The 19,282-nt window shown below is 40.2% G+C and overlaps 1 protein-coding gene across 1 annotated transcript in view; it reads right to left on the bottom strand.

Moving 5' to 3' along the window:
• Positions 1-1,536: 1,536 nt before the first annotated feature.
• The window catches only part of VIPAS39 (VPS33B interacting protein, apical-basolateral polarity regulator, spe-39 homolog), a 29,131-nt gene continuing 11,385 nt past the window's right edge, over positions 1,537-19,282 (bottom strand). Inside the window, exons 8-20 of the mRNA XM_042442444.1 lie at positions 16,463-16,555; positions 14,060-14,093; positions 12,614-12,716; positions 12,495-12,522; positions 12,188-12,261; positions 10,963-11,038; positions 8,619-8,753; positions 7,778-7,819; positions 5,981-6,070; positions 5,494-5,580; positions 5,093-5,182; positions 3,410-3,514; positions 1,537-2,389 (exon numbers count right to left, since the gene is read on the bottom strand). Of these exons, the coding sequence (XP_042298378.1) occupies positions 2,369-2,389; positions 3,410-3,514; positions 5,093-5,182; positions 5,494-5,580; positions 5,981-6,070; positions 7,778-7,819; positions 8,619-8,753; positions 10,963-11,038; positions 12,188-12,261; positions 12,495-12,522; positions 12,614-12,716; positions 14,060-14,093; positions 16,463-16,555 (978 nt within the window). The 3' untranslated portion in view covers positions 1,537-2,368. The remainder of the gene's footprint in view (positions 2,390-3,409; positions 3,515-5,092; positions 5,183-5,493; positions 5,581-5,980; positions 6,071-7,777; positions 7,820-8,618; positions 8,754-10,962; positions 11,039-12,187; positions 12,262-12,494; positions 12,523-12,613; positions 12,717-14,059; positions 14,094-16,462; positions 16,556-19,282) is intronic.

Genomic DNA, 19,282 nt, shown 5'->3' on the forward strand with positions numbered 1-19,282 from the left:
GTAAGGGGACTACACATACAGACAGAGATAGCATGCAACCGCCCTTTTTTGCTCCAGATTGGGGCCGCGGCAACTGCATGCCATGACTCCAGAGGAGACAAAAGAAGCCGCAAAAAGCAGTTCTTTTCAGTGTCCTGGAAGGGGTGTTTTAGCGAGCCACAATGACACCCCTTCCTCTCTTTGCTGTTTGGGTGCTGCCACAGTGCATCATCATGGTGTGCGCTGTGTAATGGGCACATGCCAAAATGGCCATCATGGGGGTATGGTGTGACATCAGCCTGCAGACACTACAAATCAGTATGGCGTAGTGGTTTGAGCATTGGACTATAATTCTGAAAACCAGGATGTGAAACCATGGAAATCCACTTGGCAGCAAGTCTTTCTCTCACCCTCAGAGAAAGGCTAAGATAAACCTCCTCTGAACAAATCTTGTCAAGAAAACCCTGTGATAGGTTTGCCTTAGGGAGTGTCATAGATAAAAAAAACAAATTGAAAGCACACAACAATTTAATCCAGACTAAATTGTCCCTAGCATGCTTCAGAGCAGGGGTAGGCAACCTTTTTGAGCTGGGGGCCGGGTTGCTGTCCCTCAGACAACTGGGGGACCGAAGCCAAAAAATAAATAAATAATTTTTAAAATAAATAAATAAACCGGGACAAATGTAGGACAAAACTTTCAAATGGAGGACACTTTTTTTAAAATGGAGGGCACGCGAAAAAAATTGCTTTTTTAAAAAAATGTTCATATAAATGCATGTTTTTGAGGCTTCTATAGACAATTGCCCCCCTTGCCTGCCGCTTGCCCCCCTTGCCCACCGCTTGGTCCCCCTTGCCCGCCGCTTGCCCCCCTCCTGCTGATAGGCCAAAGGCCCCACGCCCTCACGCGAGAGGCCAAAGGCTCTGGCGGCAATCGGTGGCAGGACTGGGCTGGGGCCGGTCCCAAGGCCTTGCCGGGCCGCATCCGGCCTGCGGGCCATAGCTTGCCTACCCCTGCTTCAGAGTATTGCTTCCTATTAAAACTGGCTTATGTAACCTATAGCCTTTGTCTATTTTATGAAGGAATGACCTGCCATTCAATGCAAACATATTTCTGTGGCAGCTTAGAAAATGCAGACCATTCAGCCTTATATTTCATCCTTTAGCAAATTGCAGTTATCCTCAAAATATAATCTTCAACCTTGTTTAACCAGAATCACAAACATGGTACTAGCTCAAGTGTAATCCTCATGCTAGGCTTGCTCCAAGATTGTTCTCTTCTAATACTGGTAAGCATCCTTCCCTAACACAATAGTTCATATGCAAAGCAAAAGGTTTGGGGAAAGTTATTTGCTAAGGGTGCTCTACATTAGATGATAACCACTGTTGAAGTGGTGGGCAGGTAGAACTTGAATCCCCTCCCCTTACCTCAGTCCAAGTTCAAAATTTTATTGTTGATTGGTTTAATTTCAATCCTGCCTTTCTCCTGACATGTTCTAGTCTTGGGGAAGATAATTTTTGTAGTTAAACACAAAGAAGAAGGAGGAAACAATGCAGGCACAGAGATGGGATGCAAATCTTTATTTACAGATATGAAAGGGGACAATGGGGAGAATTAACAGAAAAGACCCATTAACAGAAATGAACCTAGAAAGAGCATCTAGACTCAGAGCATACCCTGGGACATAAATACAAAAGGACAAACAATTTTATTAGCCCTTTTGGGGGGAAGAGGATATTATTTCAGTTGTCCAATAAGCAAAGAAGTCTCTAATTTGAAGTGATTTCAAGTTCTTATTGGCTAAAAGGTCATGTGGTTAAAGTACATATATCTGAAGAAGAAACATGAGTGGGGTTTATCTCCATGGTCTTTTCTTGGTTAAATAAGAATTCCAGTAATGTTGTTTTTGTAATAAAGGCAAGAACACTGTTCAGTTCAGAGTATTTCATCCTGTAACAGCAGCCACTATTCTAAGCTTTAGCTCTGGAAGGACTGGAAACAATTATTATACATGAAATTATTATACATGAAAAATTATTATACATGAAAAATTATTCCATCAGTAGCTGTCCATATCTTTTCAGATGAGGTGATAAATAATCTTCTCATAGCAGAGCCACCTACTTCTTGCCCCAGATTTACTTGTCTCATCTGTACAACAATGTACATTCATTATGTTAATTTTGTATTCCATTAACTGAACATGTGATTTTCGCTAGTACCAACACCTAGATGTCTTCTTCTTTCCCAGGATCCAAAGGCAGTGTCAGCTGACAAGAGACACACTAGACAGTGACTTGAAACCAATGGCAAACTGCACCTGGCAGTTGTCCTCTTTGACCTTATTGTGCTATAAGAAATCAGGCTGGGCCTGAGTTCAGTAAGCATCTTTCAATTCTTCCACCGGATTTGCTGAAAAAGAGAAGCAGAATAGGACATAACTGTTATCAAATAAAATCATTCCTCTATGCTGTGAGGGAAGACAGCCAGTGAACCCTGCTCATGGAAACAGATAGAGACAGGGGCCCAGCTACATATACACATATAAGAGAAAGAAGTTGAAGTAAAGTTTTATCTATTCAACAGAATAGAAAAAAATTACATTTGCCTGTTCAGTGAAAGCTGAGGAACCTAGTCAAACCCAGAAATCTTAATAATGAAATAGACTGATCAAAAAGGAAGCACTGCCATTTTTCTTTCACTCTCGCAAAATGAATGAATTACAAGACAATACAGAACAACAAGCAATAAACTTGCATGGAGCATTGATGAAAAACAGATCAGTTTTACTTAATCTGTATCCTGAGGACATTCAAGCTGCTGACAAATTTAGAACATTATTCTCCAACCTAGTTGTTTCTGGATCTGGATGACAATTCTCAGCACCCAGGAATGCTGATTGGGATGATGAAAACAGATCTAGAAGGCACCACGTTGTGGGAGGACTGTGCCAAAAGAGTAAAACAGGAAACCTAGCCATGACCTGAAACAGATGGGCCAAAAGCGCATGGTGTACAGATGACACACACCCCTGGATTAGGCCAAAGCCATGCCATGGCTGCCTAAAGCAGCCCAAACTCAGCTGCAAAAGAAGCACAAAAACGTATTTCTTGCTGGTGGTCCATTGCAGACCGCCACCGCAGCTGACCTCGGGATTGCGGTGTCTTCCCATCCCTGCCTCACAGAAAACTATTCAATGAGAAATATAGCAGTTAACTTCTAACAACAACAACAAATTGAATAAAAAGGCTCATCCATTTGTTTCTGCAAATCTCATCTCAACCTATAAACTGCTATTTTTTACAGTTTTCTTAAAAGCAGAGCAAAATCCACAAAAAGCTGTTCTTTATACTTGTTGCTCTTGAAAGATTTTGCTCTCCTGTTTGCACTAACAGCTTAGCTAACCTACATGCACAAGTTGCTCTTTCTTACCGGGTTGTTGAGGATGCTATCAATCTTCTCCTCTGCTGAAGATCCTCGCTCAACTTTACATCTATATGCCATCAATTGGAGACGATCCTTCAAGTCCTTGTATGTCTAATTGAACAAGAAAATGAAAAGCCAGTTAAAGTATATCAACAACTTTATCAAGAGTCTTCAGTCTCACAGCTAGTCCTTCTCAGTGGCTGTAACTAGACACCTGAATTTCATTTCAGGGAGATCTACCTTGCTGCTTCTCCAATGGCTTTCCACTATACATCTTTGTGGGAAAGCAGGGTTTTTTTAAAATCTTTAAACTGTAGTAGAAAATAGTTTTGTCTGGAAACTACTAATATAATCAATTTTAGTTAATTCTTTATGCTTTTCTGCCATGTCTTTAGCTTTGTTGCTGTCTCTGTGTCTTTACTTTTGCATTAAGCTACTGCTTTTATATTCTGGTGTTTGTTTTAACTGCCTTAAATGGTAGTTGAGGAAAGATGGATGGAAATGTTATAAACTGAGAAATCCTCTCCTTTTATGCAGTTATAAGACTGCTTCTTTCACAGACTGTTCTTAAACAAATTCCATAGTGAGAGATCCAGGGCTTTCACTTTTTTGGAAATGAAGAAGTCATAACATCATCCTGTTAACCAGTTAATTCCATCTCATATCTTGCATTCACAGCTCTTTTGTTTTACTGACTTTCAATAACAAAATGTTAAGATTAAACAGCATGAAGTTAACTTAAGTGAACTATTTCTTGCCTTCCATATTTTAATCTCTTTATTTAGGATAAGAGCAGCTACAGTGGAAGAAGTAGCAGGCAGCACACACATAAAGGTGTTCTAGAAGGCAGTGCACTGGATCTCGAATTTGCTTCCTGTGAATGGATGGTGGTCACTAATCCAGCTGAGAGTCTTGCTAGTGGACTGGAGAAGGCAGGGATTTTTGCCGAGGTCATATCATTTAATATTCAATACCACAAGAGAAATGGGTGCAGGGCAGTATTTGGAAGGCTAATTTATTCTGGAATCAACACATGGGAATGTGTAGCAATAGTCATAGCTTTATTCCAGCATGGATGACGGCTAGAAATGACCTGTCCCTCCAGTAATCAAATTCAGTTCTCTCACAGCCTACTCTGATCTCTGTGTACAATTGTTCCAGCTTATTCATAGTGAAATGAGAGGGGAGAGGCAGCATTTCTGAAGTACAAGCCACACAGAATCGCTTATGACAAGCAGCAGGAGATTTCCACTTAGCTATTGTTTTGGAATCTGGGAGCGTAGTATAAACTGGGAATTCTGGGGTAAGTAATATTTGGCTTTTCTGCCATCTCCATGGAAGCTAGATAAGAGTATTCTAAGAGATATCTATCTGGGGAGAAGGGACTAACGTTTTATTGGTATAACTAATGACAGTGTCTATTTTCCTTTTTCTCCAGTGAGCTCAATGTAGCACAACTGGGTCTTCATTTTCATAACAATCTTGTAAGGTAGTTTTGGCACAGAGAGAGTGACTGGTTCACAGTCACTACACTAGTCTCAGAAGTAGCATCTAGTACACTAGACTGAGAGACTGGTGTGTTTAGGTGGATGATTTATGCACTCTGCTCACCTGAATACAGCAACAGGATAATGCCAATATAAAAATATCAAAAGCCAACCCTCCCCAATATATAGAGCAAAGACTCACATCTATAACAACATCGTGGCACTTGTATTTTACAGCAAGATTAAGTTTTGCCTCAACATCTTCTACTAGGCGCACATATTCCTGTAGGACCTGTATGAGGAGGAAAAGAAGTATCAGAACAACTAAACTATCCCAAGCTTAGGATCTCTTCTTCATGTTTCCTAGTTCATCTATAAACCACCTTGCCCTGCACTGCTCCCCCTCTGTAAAGTGAACCACCAAACAGCCCATTAGTTAAGCAAGGCCAGTTAATTCAAAGGCAGGTTTGATCAACCAACTCTCATTGTGTGGACAGCAAATGCAACCAGAGGAGTTATCCTTTCCTATGGATATCAAATGACAACTGAAGGGGACATTGAAGGGTAGAATTAAATGACTTTGCAATGGGGAAACTTACTTACCTGCACTGGGGCATTGTTTCGCTGTAAGATCTCCACCACCCTGTGGAAACCAATAGGAGCTCTTTTTTTGGTATAACCCAACCAGTTCTGAAATCAGAGTAAAAAAATCCCGTTAACATCTATCTGTATGAGAGAGTCATCCCAAATATGTAGAGGAGGGGAGGCAGTGCTCAAAACAGCTATATCCTAGAAAAGACAGAACATGCCAATAATGTTTTAGAACAGCTCCTCCTCTAACTACAAGCCCCTCCTTATGAACTCAAAGAGCAGAACTATGTATTCTCTGGCTAATGGTGCTGCCCTTTTTTTTATTTTTCCCCCTGCATAATGGATCAGTAGATTCTCATATCTTATCCCTGTGTTCAATATCCGTTGGGTCCAAAATCAGAGGAAGACAGGCCTGGAATAAGCCTTTTCCTATGATAAAGTTGTTGCCTATGAAGGCCCAGTATATGGTACAAATTCCAAGAAAGCCATTCCAACTCACCTTAGTGGTGAACAAAGCATCTACATCATGCCAAGCTCGCAGTTTGGCACGAGCAGCCAGGGCTGTCAACACAAACTGTTTGTCTGGAATCTGCAAGGCAGAGAAATCAAACTCCTAGGACACGTATCAAAAGAAGTTTTATGGTAGTCTACCAACAGATAGTGCTAATTTTCCAGTGGATTACTTAGAACCTTTTGGTTGCTGGTAAAGAAAGTTTGACTAGAGACCCTTTAGTCTGTTCCATCAAGGATTTTTTTAAACTGAAAAAGCACTCATAAATCTCATAAGAAAGCACAGAGGTAATAGAAATGTGCTTGTATTAGAAGTGTAACCTGCATATGATGTTTTGGAAGTTAAATATAGTTTTGAGTTATTTAATGTTATTTTATGTATTCAGATTCAAAAGCATACAATCTGGATCATTTAATGTAAATTATTAAAGCTTTAAGAGGTCCTGAGTGTAGGACATTGCTTTCTTAAGTTTAACACCACCATGGTGTTAATAAAAAAAGTGCTTCCTACAAGTAGCAGACTGTGCAGGACTGAAACCAAACTCAGAGGATCAGACTGGAGTCAGTTTGGTGGGACTAGGCACAGTTCAGCTGTCAAAAAAGCATGGTCCAAATCCTTGAGCAAATCCTACTCAGCAGCCTCTAAGGTTTGGCTGAACACGGTCCAAATTAATTAATTAATTAAATCCATTTTGGACAGGAAAATGAATGCCATGCAATAATTAGAATGACATCAAATGCAGGAAACATTTCTAATATCCAGGTTTTAGTTCCAAAGCTGGTGTGCAATCTTCCCTCCCAAGTCACAGAACCATAGACAGGAAGGCAAATTTCATACTCCCCAGCCCTTCACAATGAACAGGAAACTAGCCTGATACAGAGCAATCTGTACAATCTAGATCGATAAAAGAGAGCAGTGCACCATAAAAAAACCAACAGCCCCAAATGACTAAAGTAACAAAGACAAATCACATGCTATAGTACAATGCAACTCTTGTCTCCTAGATTGGGAAACCACATCCCACCACTTTTTTTTAGGGAAACTGGGAGAAACATCTTAGCTACACCTGTGACAGTCCCAAAACACCCCAACACAATATCAAGTGAATGTCAGGTGGGCTATCAAAGATTATTTGCTGCTTAGGGAACCACAAGCGGCAAGTGGTCTTGCAACCTGGTCTTGCAAGATTACAAATAATCTTTGAGGATGCAGTCTTTGATAACAAATTATCATTCATCCTCCTGACTTAAAGCCCCAGCTTTCCATTTCCTATTGCATGTCCGAAAGCTGTTCTTCTGGAGTTTACTATAAATAGAATGCATCTTTGCTTTGCATCGTGGGTGGAAAAGTATCCAAATTGCTATGAATGAAAACTAGGCCTGCCCACTTTGCTCAGACCCCATTTTCCTTGTCCTTGGCTTTGCCACTCTGACTTTAGACCCATCCACTGCTGAAATACAGCCTTCAAGATTTACCCAAACTGGAATTTATCCCTGGTCAAAAAATGTGCCCCACCTCCAGTTTAGGGCCTTGAGCTTTTTAATATACTTGTACCCAATCTTCCCCAGGGCCTTAGACTGAAGTTCATATTTGGAGACATTTGGATTCAACTTTAAGCTTGGTTTGACATTAGGACATTATGACAACAAAGCTTATATGAGCCTCGGGTCAGATGTTAACCCATCCTGTGTTCACATTTTATGAAGTTGGCTTGTTTCTGCCTTATGTCTACTGTGCATTTCTAGCCTACATGGATGATATCCTTAGCAAACTCCAGCTCCTTACCTTAAAGGTTTTTTTCAAATTTGCTGGACTACTGAAGGTGCCCTGGAAAAGAAAGACACGGTAAACCCAGTGAAGGATACAGACAAGGAGGGATGAAGAGAGTGGGTGGCACCAAAACATCTCTGATAGGAAGACTATCTGATTATCTCTAGCCATGTCCTCTTCCTCATTATCATTAAACTATGTCTTCTAAAATCTAGATTCCTCATAGATTTTTCCAAAAATAATTGAAAGTTTGTGTCAACCTCTCTTGGGTTAGACTTTTCTTATTTAAAGTATTTTAAAGCTGTACATAGACACACAAAACTCATAAATCCTCAAAACAAGAAGCTGAATTAACTTGTCTGAGAAGTCACAAGATGCAAACTGTCAAATACATCACCTTTTGCCCCACAGTTCCATTAGCAAAAACATTTTTTTCCTTTTTTAAAAAAGGCAAAAATAACTGGAAAATGCTTCATTACGCCACCCCCATCCAAAATAGAAGTGATATATTGCTCCTTTAGGTGATATATTGCTGCCTACTCCTGTGGTATGGTATAAAAAATTCTTCAGTTTTCAATAACAAGGTGGGAATCCTGATGGGCTAGACACTTATCACAGTACAAATTTCTTAAACAGAGTATATCACTCAGGAAGGGAAATCTCTCCATTTCCATTTACCTACCTCAGAAATCCTGCAATACTTGAAAAACCACAATGTCTATCTGAAGATAGTTACCTACTTCAGATGTCCATCAAATGGAAGTGAAATCTGGCTCCTACTTTCTTTCAAATGGCATCTGATTTCACTGACCAATACAAAGGACCCCTCCCCATCCACCCCCATTGTTACTCTAACCTCTGCCTCCGTATAATGGTAAAAGCAGGAGTAGAACAGTGTGGTGACTAATGGCATGTTTAGGATAGAGGCCTTGCGAGGGTATTTCCGAAATATTTCCGTCTGTCCAGCTGACTCTAAATGCTTGTCATTTGCCTGGAAAAACAGAAGAAGGGATGCTGCATGTAAACAAATGATAACCACAAGTAAGCTTGAAATATAAGGGCATACTGAAGCCATCCAAAATGGAGCAGGGGTAAGAAAATGCATCTGTATTATTTATTTGTTTATTTCATTTATATACCATATTTCTCTCACAGTTGGACTCTCACAAATGTAGTTATGGATGGCTTCAGTGTGTCTTTGCATCTATTTTTCTTCAAAGTATTTTTTCCACATTGTGCTGTAGCATTTTACTCAGATCCATGGTTCCATGACCACTCAAGTCAATGAGAAACCAGTGTGCAATGCTGTACATGCTTACTCAAAAGATCCACTGTGTTCAGTAGGACTTATGAAATAGGTGTGGTTCCCCACCCCATTTCTTAGACTGAGAGATTATGGTTCTTTGACACTTCTCAGCTAAATTTGGATTCTATCTAGAGTCCCATTATCAGCTTCTGGCCACTTTAGTGCTCAATTCATTATCGTGGTTAAACCAGAGAGGCAAGTCAGCATTAACAGTTCATTTAAGCCTTCTTGGATTTTGGAATTTCAGAATATTTATATCTATTTTTGCATTAGCTTTACCAGTATTTCAGCATGTTTGGGCAGCATCTCCTGGCCAATCATTGTTCTATTGGATTATCAGGAACAAACATATCTGGAAGGCGACATTGCTTTTTCTTCTCATGCTGGAAACATACCTGAATGCAGTCTGATAAGAACTTTCTCTGGGCTTCTTTTTATTCTCTCTTAGGTTCACTGAACTAATTAGTTGACCAATTGCATAAATCATACTGGAGAGGCCCACTATCCTTGCTCATCTTCTCTGTACGCTTGCCATATGGCTGCCTGTCATCAACTGGTACCGAGGAGGGTTATCTAATGATCATATGCTTAGGATTTTATAGGTCACATCTCAGAGAGTGAGGCTAGTGAATGTCTTCCTCTTCTATGTGTGACTATGGAGGTATTTTTAAATCTTATTTATATTTCAGAGCATCAGCATTTGTTCCAGACTGTAACCAACTCCTTAATGATTGTGACTGATACAGACACATTTTCCCAAATCTAGTTATCTGTTTTAAGATATGCCATTTATCTTACATTCTATGGGTTATACTAGGCTAAAATCCATCCTTTAGTTATATGAATCAGGTTGAGAATTTGGTAGTCAAATGCAGCTGTAACACTTAATCCCAGGTACGTGTCCACCTAGGACACTTGCAGCCTTAGTGATCTTTACCTATTCATTACTGTTAACACACCCTGCATTATTTTGGGGTACACATATTTTGTTATATTTTATATTTTAGTAGTTACAGAGAGGTCATAAACATGAACACTGAAAAGTCAGATGACTTTTAAATGAATTTCTGATAACTGGTAACAGACCTGAGAGCATTTGGAAAGAACCCTGTAACTTTATGGCTGTGAATATTGCTGCTTCCCACCCCCTGCCATGTGCATTTCCTCTTGAAGGCCACAGACCAAAGTTTGTCAAGCCTAAAGCATTAAGCCAATCTTTCTGCTAGCCCCCATTGTATTTCTTCACATTTGATCATATCCAAACTCCCTGGGGTTGTACTGCTTGATGTACAGGCTCAGAGAGTAACTGGCACAAAGCCACCCAGTAAGTTTCATGTCTCAGTGAAGATCTGAATGCAGATCACCAAAATGGCAGTCCAAACACTATGTCACACTGGTGGTTCATCAGTAGAATGAATAAATAACATTAAAGCAATTTCAGCCAATGTAAGGGGCCATAAGCAGGCATCTTATAACAGCAGAGTCTTGATTAAAAAGGGTTATTGACTCTCAATAAAGTATAATCTGAAACAGGACCACATGGGACTCCCGAGCAATTGTAATAATTTCATATTGGAGCCAAACCTTAATTTTTAAAGAATAAGATCAATAATCTGTAACACAGCACAGCCTAACAATTGGATGCTGGACTACAAAGTATCACAGTAACATAAAGGCTAAGCAGTTGTTCAGCATATGCCATAGGAGATTGGTTATGATATGGAAGCCATCATATGATACAGTATGTGCTTCCTTAAGCCAAGTCACTAATATGCATAATTTTTTCCTCCCTTTCAGTGCTGAAAGAAAACTTTGGTACTTCAGTGAGCAAATGTGAGGTGTATTAGGGAAACCCCCAAGTCATTTTTAGCCAAGGACACACTAGATATCTTACCTCAATAATGATCTGCCTCTCCAGGAGTGTATAATGATCTTGAATGTGAGCAGCATCGTCAGGTGAAAATGACAACCTAGGTTGGAAAAGAGTTTCTCCTCACTTACCGATTATCACTCTCAGATGCTTTATCTATACTCACTAATAAATATGCAATTAATTTATCAATAAACTATGCAATCATTAATATTATTCATTTATTTATCTTATTTAGTAAATATATCTTTTACTTCCTAGTAAGTATATTTCATGGACTGTACTCTCAGTGAACTCTTTGATACTTCTCTTTCAATAAAGGCAAAGAGGCCACTTCCCACAGCACTTTAAAAATTAGGAACAGCATATTACTTTGACTTTTTCTCACCTAAATGATTTAAAGCTTGAAAAAGAAGATGGAGATAATAGTGGTCTTTAACAATCTGAAAGACTATAATGCAGATGATGGAGCAGAACTGTCCTCTGTGCCAGACAGAATTATTAGAATCAATGGACAGAAAGAGAAAAGAAGCAGATTGTGACTAAACACTAGAAGAAACCTCCTTACTACTCTGAAAACTACTTGATGCAGAACAAACTGCCTCAGACATCTATGGGCCCATACAGACAGGCCAAAATAAAGCTGCTTTGGGTCACTTTGGAGGTATGCTGTTTCAATAATACATGTGTCCTAAGAGGCCAGAAGCCATGCTAAGTGATGCTCCAGTCCTAAGCACTTAAGTGCAGCTTCAGTGCAGCTTCTGGCCTCTTAGGACACATGCATCATTGAAACAGCATACCTCCAAAGTGACCCGAAGCAGCTTTATTTTGGCCTATTTGTACAGGCCCTTAGTTCCTACAGTAAACCAAGCAGCTACCTCTGAAAAGCCCACAAGCAGGACATGTGGAAAACACCACCCTTCAACTATTTTTCCCCTCAGAGGCATGCTGGGGGAGCATATAACTGTCATAAGTAGTAGCTTTGATAGGATATTTTCCATAAATTTGTCTAATCACCTTTCAAAGCTGTCTAAGTTGACAGCCATCACTATCATTTTATATACCTATATCATGTTCCCTCTTACTTGTGTACCTACGGCCTAAGTGAAAGGTCCTCTCTTGACATTCTCAATTTTCTGTTTCTGATTAATTTAATGCTTCTTTAAAACAGCAGTCACCTCCTCACTAAGGCTTAAATTCACTTCATCTGGGAAAAAAAACATCATGTATTTGCACAAGGTACACTTACCCAATGCAACTTTTCAGAAAATCTTTTCGTTTCTCTGCATCCCGGATACTCAAGTGTTCACGGTACTGTGTCAGCTAGAAAGAGCAGAAAAAGATGTAAAGAAGAGGCTCAAGAAATAAAATACTCCATAATAATAATAATAATTGTTTTATTTTTGTTTTATTTATAAAGCCTAGCTATTCTTCTTCCCCAGGTTAGGAATATAGCAGAAGGAAAACACTTTGTGTCCCACATTCAGTTGGTCAGGACAACCTTACTTCTCCACCTATGGGAGAGCACAGGCCTACATTACATAAGGAATACTCACAGCAACTTCCTCAGTCCTGTCCAGGAATCTGCAAAGAAGGGGAAAAAACTAACTCAAACCTGTTCAGTACTCACAATTCAAACTTTAGTTTTAGTTTCAATGCTCAGGTGGCTTCGTACCTCAACAGGTCTAAGAGGAGCTTTTGGTCCCCTGTTTCCTTGAGGAAATGTATCAAATGGTGCAAAGCCACCTGCCGTAGCTCCAGCTCTCTGAATAAGATCTCTGCATGAAAAGACAAGGAGGGCTTAACTAGCCAGGTTCACCCTCAATTAATCCCACACTAATCAGGTATAAATCATACTAAAGAGCATTTCCCTCCTCCCCAGAAAATAATAGTACTTGTGTTAACTCAGTAGCTGAACTGGATGCATGTCTGTGGTACAGGAATACTTGTTGCAGTTTATATTGCAAGTGGGTGACTGTGGGAAGGTTGCTATGCATTTTCTCTGTTGAAGTGCTGAGGATATGCTCTTTCTTCAATATAAACTGCAACAGGTATTCCTGTACAGAATGGTAACAGATGCACAGATAATACCCATGATATATCTGATGACAACTAATACCTCTCAATTTAATGCTCAGCAAATGCAACTACAGCCATCTTTGCAACAGTGGTTCCCAAAATTAACTCTCATATGTTTTGGAGTAGCAGCTCCCAGACATTCCAATAGGCATAGCCAAGGTCAAGAATTCTTGACCTTTCATATAAGGTGGTTCAGTTGTGAATCAGCAACATCTGGAGATTCCAGATTGAGAACAGCCAACTTGTTCCCTGGCAACAAGACTGTTTTTCTCTAATCCCAGGCAAAGCTACACCCATATAGATCGGCGGGGCAGACAATACCATCTTGTCAACACTAAATTCTGGCTCAGTGCTAAGGAGAAAAGGTGGCAGTTGTAGTGGTTTTGAAAAGTTCCCAACATGTCTTCATTCTATGATGGGTAAAGTGATTTTGCCTAAGCACCACCTAAGTGAGGGAAATGAGGGCTATAATTGTTGGGATATAGAGTCACACGGAAAATGTGGGTTTTAATAGTAACCAGGCATAAAAGGGTTACTGTGAGCCATGATGATTAGGCATTTAAATAGGAAGTGGCATCAAAACGATAGTCAACAAGTGCTGTAAAGTACTGTAGGATGCCACCAGTCTGAAAGCCACTCAGGAGGGAGGCTGGATCCTTTGTGGCACCAGAGGGATAGGCAAGGCCTAGTAGGCCTCAGAGAGCTTTTGCTAGAGTAGTGACAAGCATTTCACCCCAGAGAGGGTTGTTACTAGTGTGGATGGTGGATGGTGTCTGTATATATATATAGTGCTATACACAGTGGAACTTCTAATAAAAGCCTCATCTGAGAGAAGTTTACAGTGTCTCTTTGCTCACTGAGAAAGGGAGAGGTGTTTCTCCAGCTCACAAGCTGCTGACTACAGTCACGAAGGTGGAAAATCTGGTGCCAAACGTTGACGTATTGCCTCATGTGCTGCGCAACATCAAAAGCATTTTAACAACAATCACTTTAAATAAACAAGATTGTAACAGAGGTCACTCGCTTCTGAATCCCCATATACCTTTCTTCAAGGTCCTCTTCAGAAATATTAGAATCTGAAAGATAATGGGTAAATAATGGGTAAGGGATACTTACAAAGCATATGCGTATCACAAGCAGCTGTAAATCCTATGCTATATAACATTCAGCTACATATTTAGTAGTAGCCTAATAAAATCTGAAAGAATGGAGAAGGCAGGGGAGGGGTGGGCTATTTCATTAATACTTGATGTTCTTGAAAGAAGATGCCTTAAAAGCTATCAATTGAACAAGGAATAGGTTGCTAGGCATACTACCAAGATTGAGCATCTGTACAAAAAATGACAAAATCCAGGCAGACCTTTGGTTAATAAATGGTTGGGATTATTCCTTCTAAAACAGTTAAAAATGTTCATGTGCTTATGTTGCAAAAAAGTTCCACAGCCAAATTCAGTAAAGCAGTATCAGCAGACACACAGTAACCCCAAGATTATCAGGTTCTCAGAAATTAAGGGCAGGGGTAGATAACATCAAAAGCAGCTTGTTAAAAATCAAATGGAATAAAAGAAAAGTATCACTTTCTAGATAGGCTTCTCTTGGAATCACACAAATAAGTTATTTTAAAACATGCCCAGGGACAAAAGTCAGAGCTGCCTACACATCAAAAGAGAAAAAGAGATTTTGCTGTAGCTGGAATTAGGAACATATGTGTCTACCCAACACCCTAAAATGGAGCCCAAGCCAATAAGGACTGAGAATGTGTAGTGGGCAAAGAATGCTGGCTGGCTGTTGCATTTATGTTTAGTTACCTTCCCAGAACAATGGACGGAATGACCTAATGTTGTCAGGAAAGCTAGTGGTCCATGTTGGTTACTTAATCTAGCAGTTGGTTACTTGATCTAGCAGGCAACTGTTACATGGATTTGTAATTGGTTGACTGACCAAAGCCAAAGGATGCTCAACAATGGCTCCTTTTCATCCTGGAGAGAAGTGACCAGTGGGGTCCCACAGGGCTCTGTCCTGGGCCCAGTGCTATTCAACATCTTTATCAATGACTTGGAGGACAAAATTGGGGGCATACTCATCAAATTTGCTGATGACACCAAACTAGGGGGAGTAGCTAATACCCCAGAGGACAGGATCAAAATTCAAGATGACCTGAATAGACTAGAAAGCTGGGCCAAATCTAAAAAAATGAAATTCAACACGGAGAAATATAAGGTTGTTATTATTATTATTATTAAACTTTATTTACTACACTTAGGGCGGAAAAATGAAATGCACAGATATAGGATGGGTGACACCTGCTGAACTGAAACTACATGTGAGAAGGATCTAGGAGTCCAAGTAGACCACAAGGTGAACATGAGTCAACAGTGTGATGCAGCAGGTAAAAAGGCCAATGCAATTTTAGGCTGCATCAATAAAAGTATAGTGTCTACATCAAGGGAAGTAACAGTGCCACTATAGTCTGCTCTGGTCAGGCCCCACCTGGAATATTGTGTCCACTTCTGGGCACCACAATTTAAAAAGGATGTGGAGAAACTGGAGCATGTCCAAAGGAGAGCGACTAAAATGGTGAAGGGTCTGGAAAGCATGTCCTATGAGGAACAACTAAGGGAGCTGGGGATGTTTAGCCTGGAGAAGAGAAGGTTAAGAGTTGATATGATAGCCCTGTTTAAATATTTGAAGGGATGCCATATTGAGGAGGGAGCAAACTTGTTTTTTGCTGCTCCAGAGACTAGGACCCAGAACAATGGATGCACGCTACGGAAAAAGAGATTCCACCTCAACATTAGGAGGAATATCCTGACAGTAAGGGCTGTTTGACAGTGGAACACACTCCCTCAAAGTGTAGTGGAATCTCCCTCCTTGGAGGTCTTTAAACAGAGGCTGGATGGCCATCTGTCGGGGATGCTTTGATTTGGATTCCTGCATGGCAGAATGGGGTTGGACTGGGTGGCCCTGGCGGTCTCTTCCAACTCTATTATTCTATGATTCTAGCTTTTGAAGGTCTCAAGAAAATATCATTCCTATGCTACCTATGCAAACCCTCTTAACTGGAGATCAAATATAGTGGAACCTTGTATATGCAAGGGATTTATGTAGTTTTCTGAGGGCAATTACACAGTATTTAGCTCTTGGGATATATCAAGAACAAATGAGAAAATATCCAAGGTATTTCACAAGATTTATTTATATTCTATATCCTTGAAAGGAAGAACATCTTGCTTATTAAAAGGCTTAGTGAATCTGGCATCAAACACTCAGTGTTCCCACCCAGAAACCTTCAGTTAATTATATCCAAAATTCACAGAAAAGAGGAACATGAGACAATGACACAAATGGTCTTCACACAAATGATCCCAGAATAAAAATATAAATGGAGCCTGCCTCAGCTGCAACCACTCTCTCTGCCCTAGTTTATGATCACAGTAACACTCACAGCTGTGATAACGTTCCCATCGTGTGCTGCAACAGCTTCATCCAATAGTAGCAACTTGTCCTGCAAGGAGCGAAACCTTTCTAGAGAGCAGACCTAGAATGGGACAAGATTCATAAAAGGTATACAATGGGTTAGGCAGGCACTTGGCATGCCTGAACAAAAGGCCACTTTATCCACACAGCTATGTTTGGAGCTGTTTGTAATGCATCTTGGAGTAAAGCTACACTGGTTAGCTATTTGCATGACCAGCTCTCCAGGCAATTGTGAAACTATGCTACAGTGTATATACACGATGTTTAGCCTGATTAAAACTTCCCTGAACTGAGATGCATGGACAGAAAGCTTACTACAGAAGTGCATTCTTTCTGCACCACTCCACCTTTCCTTATCCTGGCATACAGTGCTACATTACAAGAAACGTTATTAAGACCTTTAATCAAATATGAGTTTCTAAGAGTAATCAAAGGCAGTGCACAAATATTATTTGCATACAAGTGCACATGATATAATAAACTTATTATCAGTTCTATGGCAGCTGAGATTTGATTATGTATCACCCCTATAGCTACCAAAATAACTTATCTCCTCCTTTATCTACCAATAAAGAATATTAACAGCCTAGAATCAGATCTATGGAACTGCCTCACAGTCTAAAGCTGGCAATGAAAGAACATAGCCCATTATTTGAGACAGGATTTAATTGGTCAGAATCTACTTTCTCTGCAATTATTCCTGACATCTGTAGAACTGCAATCCAATTTGTCTAAACAGGGAAATCCCAGTTTCTTCCCAGCAGAGATCTTGAGAAAGCTAGGAGCACTCATATTTCAGCCCAGACATATGTGAGCAAGACTGCAAGAGCCATCCACATATGTTTCAGTTCTGTATTGATCTGGAGGCTTTCTTCCACTGTCTATGACTCAATGAATATTTCAGCAAGGGTGATACTAACCAGGACAACAGCTCACAAGCATCACCTCAGTAGCCAAACCATGGCATTAGATATTGCATCAACACACAATAAAATGTTTCCCAGCACAACAAACAGAAGACCTCTACATGGACTCATCCAGGGAGCTGGAACATGACATTGGATTTCTACACAGAATGTTTTCACCATTGTGCCCTAACAGAAATAATGAACAAAAGATACAATTTACCACATAATCGCAGCAAAATGTAATGAGATCCCATCCACAGTTTTCAAAATAATCCTAACATTATTATACAACAGACTGACAAAGAGGGATCTGTGGTCATCATGATTACGTCAGACTATATACCGGAGGCAAGAGAAAACTGTCCAACACTACATTTTACAGAATCCTTTCAAAAGATCCCACTGATGAATATTTGAAGGAACTATACAAATTAATAAGAGAATTCACTATTGATGTTTGATGTTCTTAGCAGAGAGCCAGTATGGTTTAGTGGTTTGAACATTGGACTAAGACTCTGGAGATCAGGGTTCAAATCTGCTCAGCCATGGAAACCCATTGGGTGACCTTGGGCAAGTCTCAGCCTCAGATCAAGTCAAAGGCAACCCCCCTCTAAACAAATTTTGCCAAGAAAATCTTGTGATAGGTTTGCCTTAGAGTCACCATAAGTTGGAAATGACTTGAAAGCATACAACATTTTATAGAATCCTCTCTGAAGATGCTTACTGATGAATATTTGATGGAACTACATATCTAGATATATGGACTCGGTTCTCAGACCATATGCCATCAACACTCCAAGCTACCTAAAGGATGCAACTGATTTCCTGAGGAAATCTATCCAGAACCATCCAGAGAAGACTATCCTAGCCACTATGGATGCGGAATCCTTATACACCAGCATTGTACACCAGGTTGTACTACAAGCCATCAAGAATGCTATCCTGAATGAGATCACACCAGACCTGGCCATCAAACTCTGCCACTTCATACTCACTCATAACTACTTCATTTTGGGGAATAATATGTACCTCAAAGACAGTGGCATTGCCATGGGCACCTGCATACCACCACAGTATGCAGACATCTTCATGTCTGACCTGGAACACTTCCTCAGCCCATGTATCCAGAAACCTCTCTTCTACCTCTGGTTTCTTGGTGGCATCTGTATTATTTGGATATACAGAAAGCAATCACCAGAATTTCAACAACTTCCACCCTACCATCAAACTGAGCCTGGAGCAATCCATGCAACAAATTCACTTTCTTGACACCACTTGCAACTGCACAATATATTTTTAAGTGTCACACTATTGAAAACCCACTGATCACTACACATACTTTACATGCCTCCAGTTTCCACTGAGAACACACTACCAAATCTATTGTTTACAGCCAAGCCCTCCGATACAATGACACCTGTTCAGACCCTGTTCAAGACAGAGACTCATGGATATAAAACAGGCATTTCTCAAACTACAATACCCATCTAAGGAGGTGAAAAAACAAATCAGCACAGCAAGAATACTACCCAGGAACCGTATACAAGACAGATCAAAAACACAAAATGACAGGACACCCCAAGTTGTCACCTACAGTTCCCAGGTCTGACCAGTCAGATGCATCATCAACAAGCTACAAACAATACAGCCTTCTCACAAGCTCTGGGAGGCAGCCTTTAGTGGCCAATAGACAGCCTCTACAGCTGCATTTACACTGCAGAATTAATGCAGTTTGATACTGCTTTAACTGTCATGGCTCAATGCTATGGAATTCTAGGATATGTAGTTTTGTAAGATATTTCGCCTTCTCTGTCATAGAGCTCTGGTGTCACAATAAAATACAAATCCCAGAATTGCACAGGATGGAGCCACAACAGTTA

The sequence above is a fragment of the Sceloporus undulatus genome, chromosome 1 (assembly GCF_019175285.1).
Source record: "Sceloporus undulatus isolate JIND9_A2432 ecotype Alabama chromosome 1, SceUnd_v1.1, whole genome shotgun sequence".
Taxonomy (NCBI): Eukaryota; Metazoa; Chordata; class Lepidosauria; order Squamata; family Phrynosomatidae; genus Sceloporus; species Sceloporus undulatus.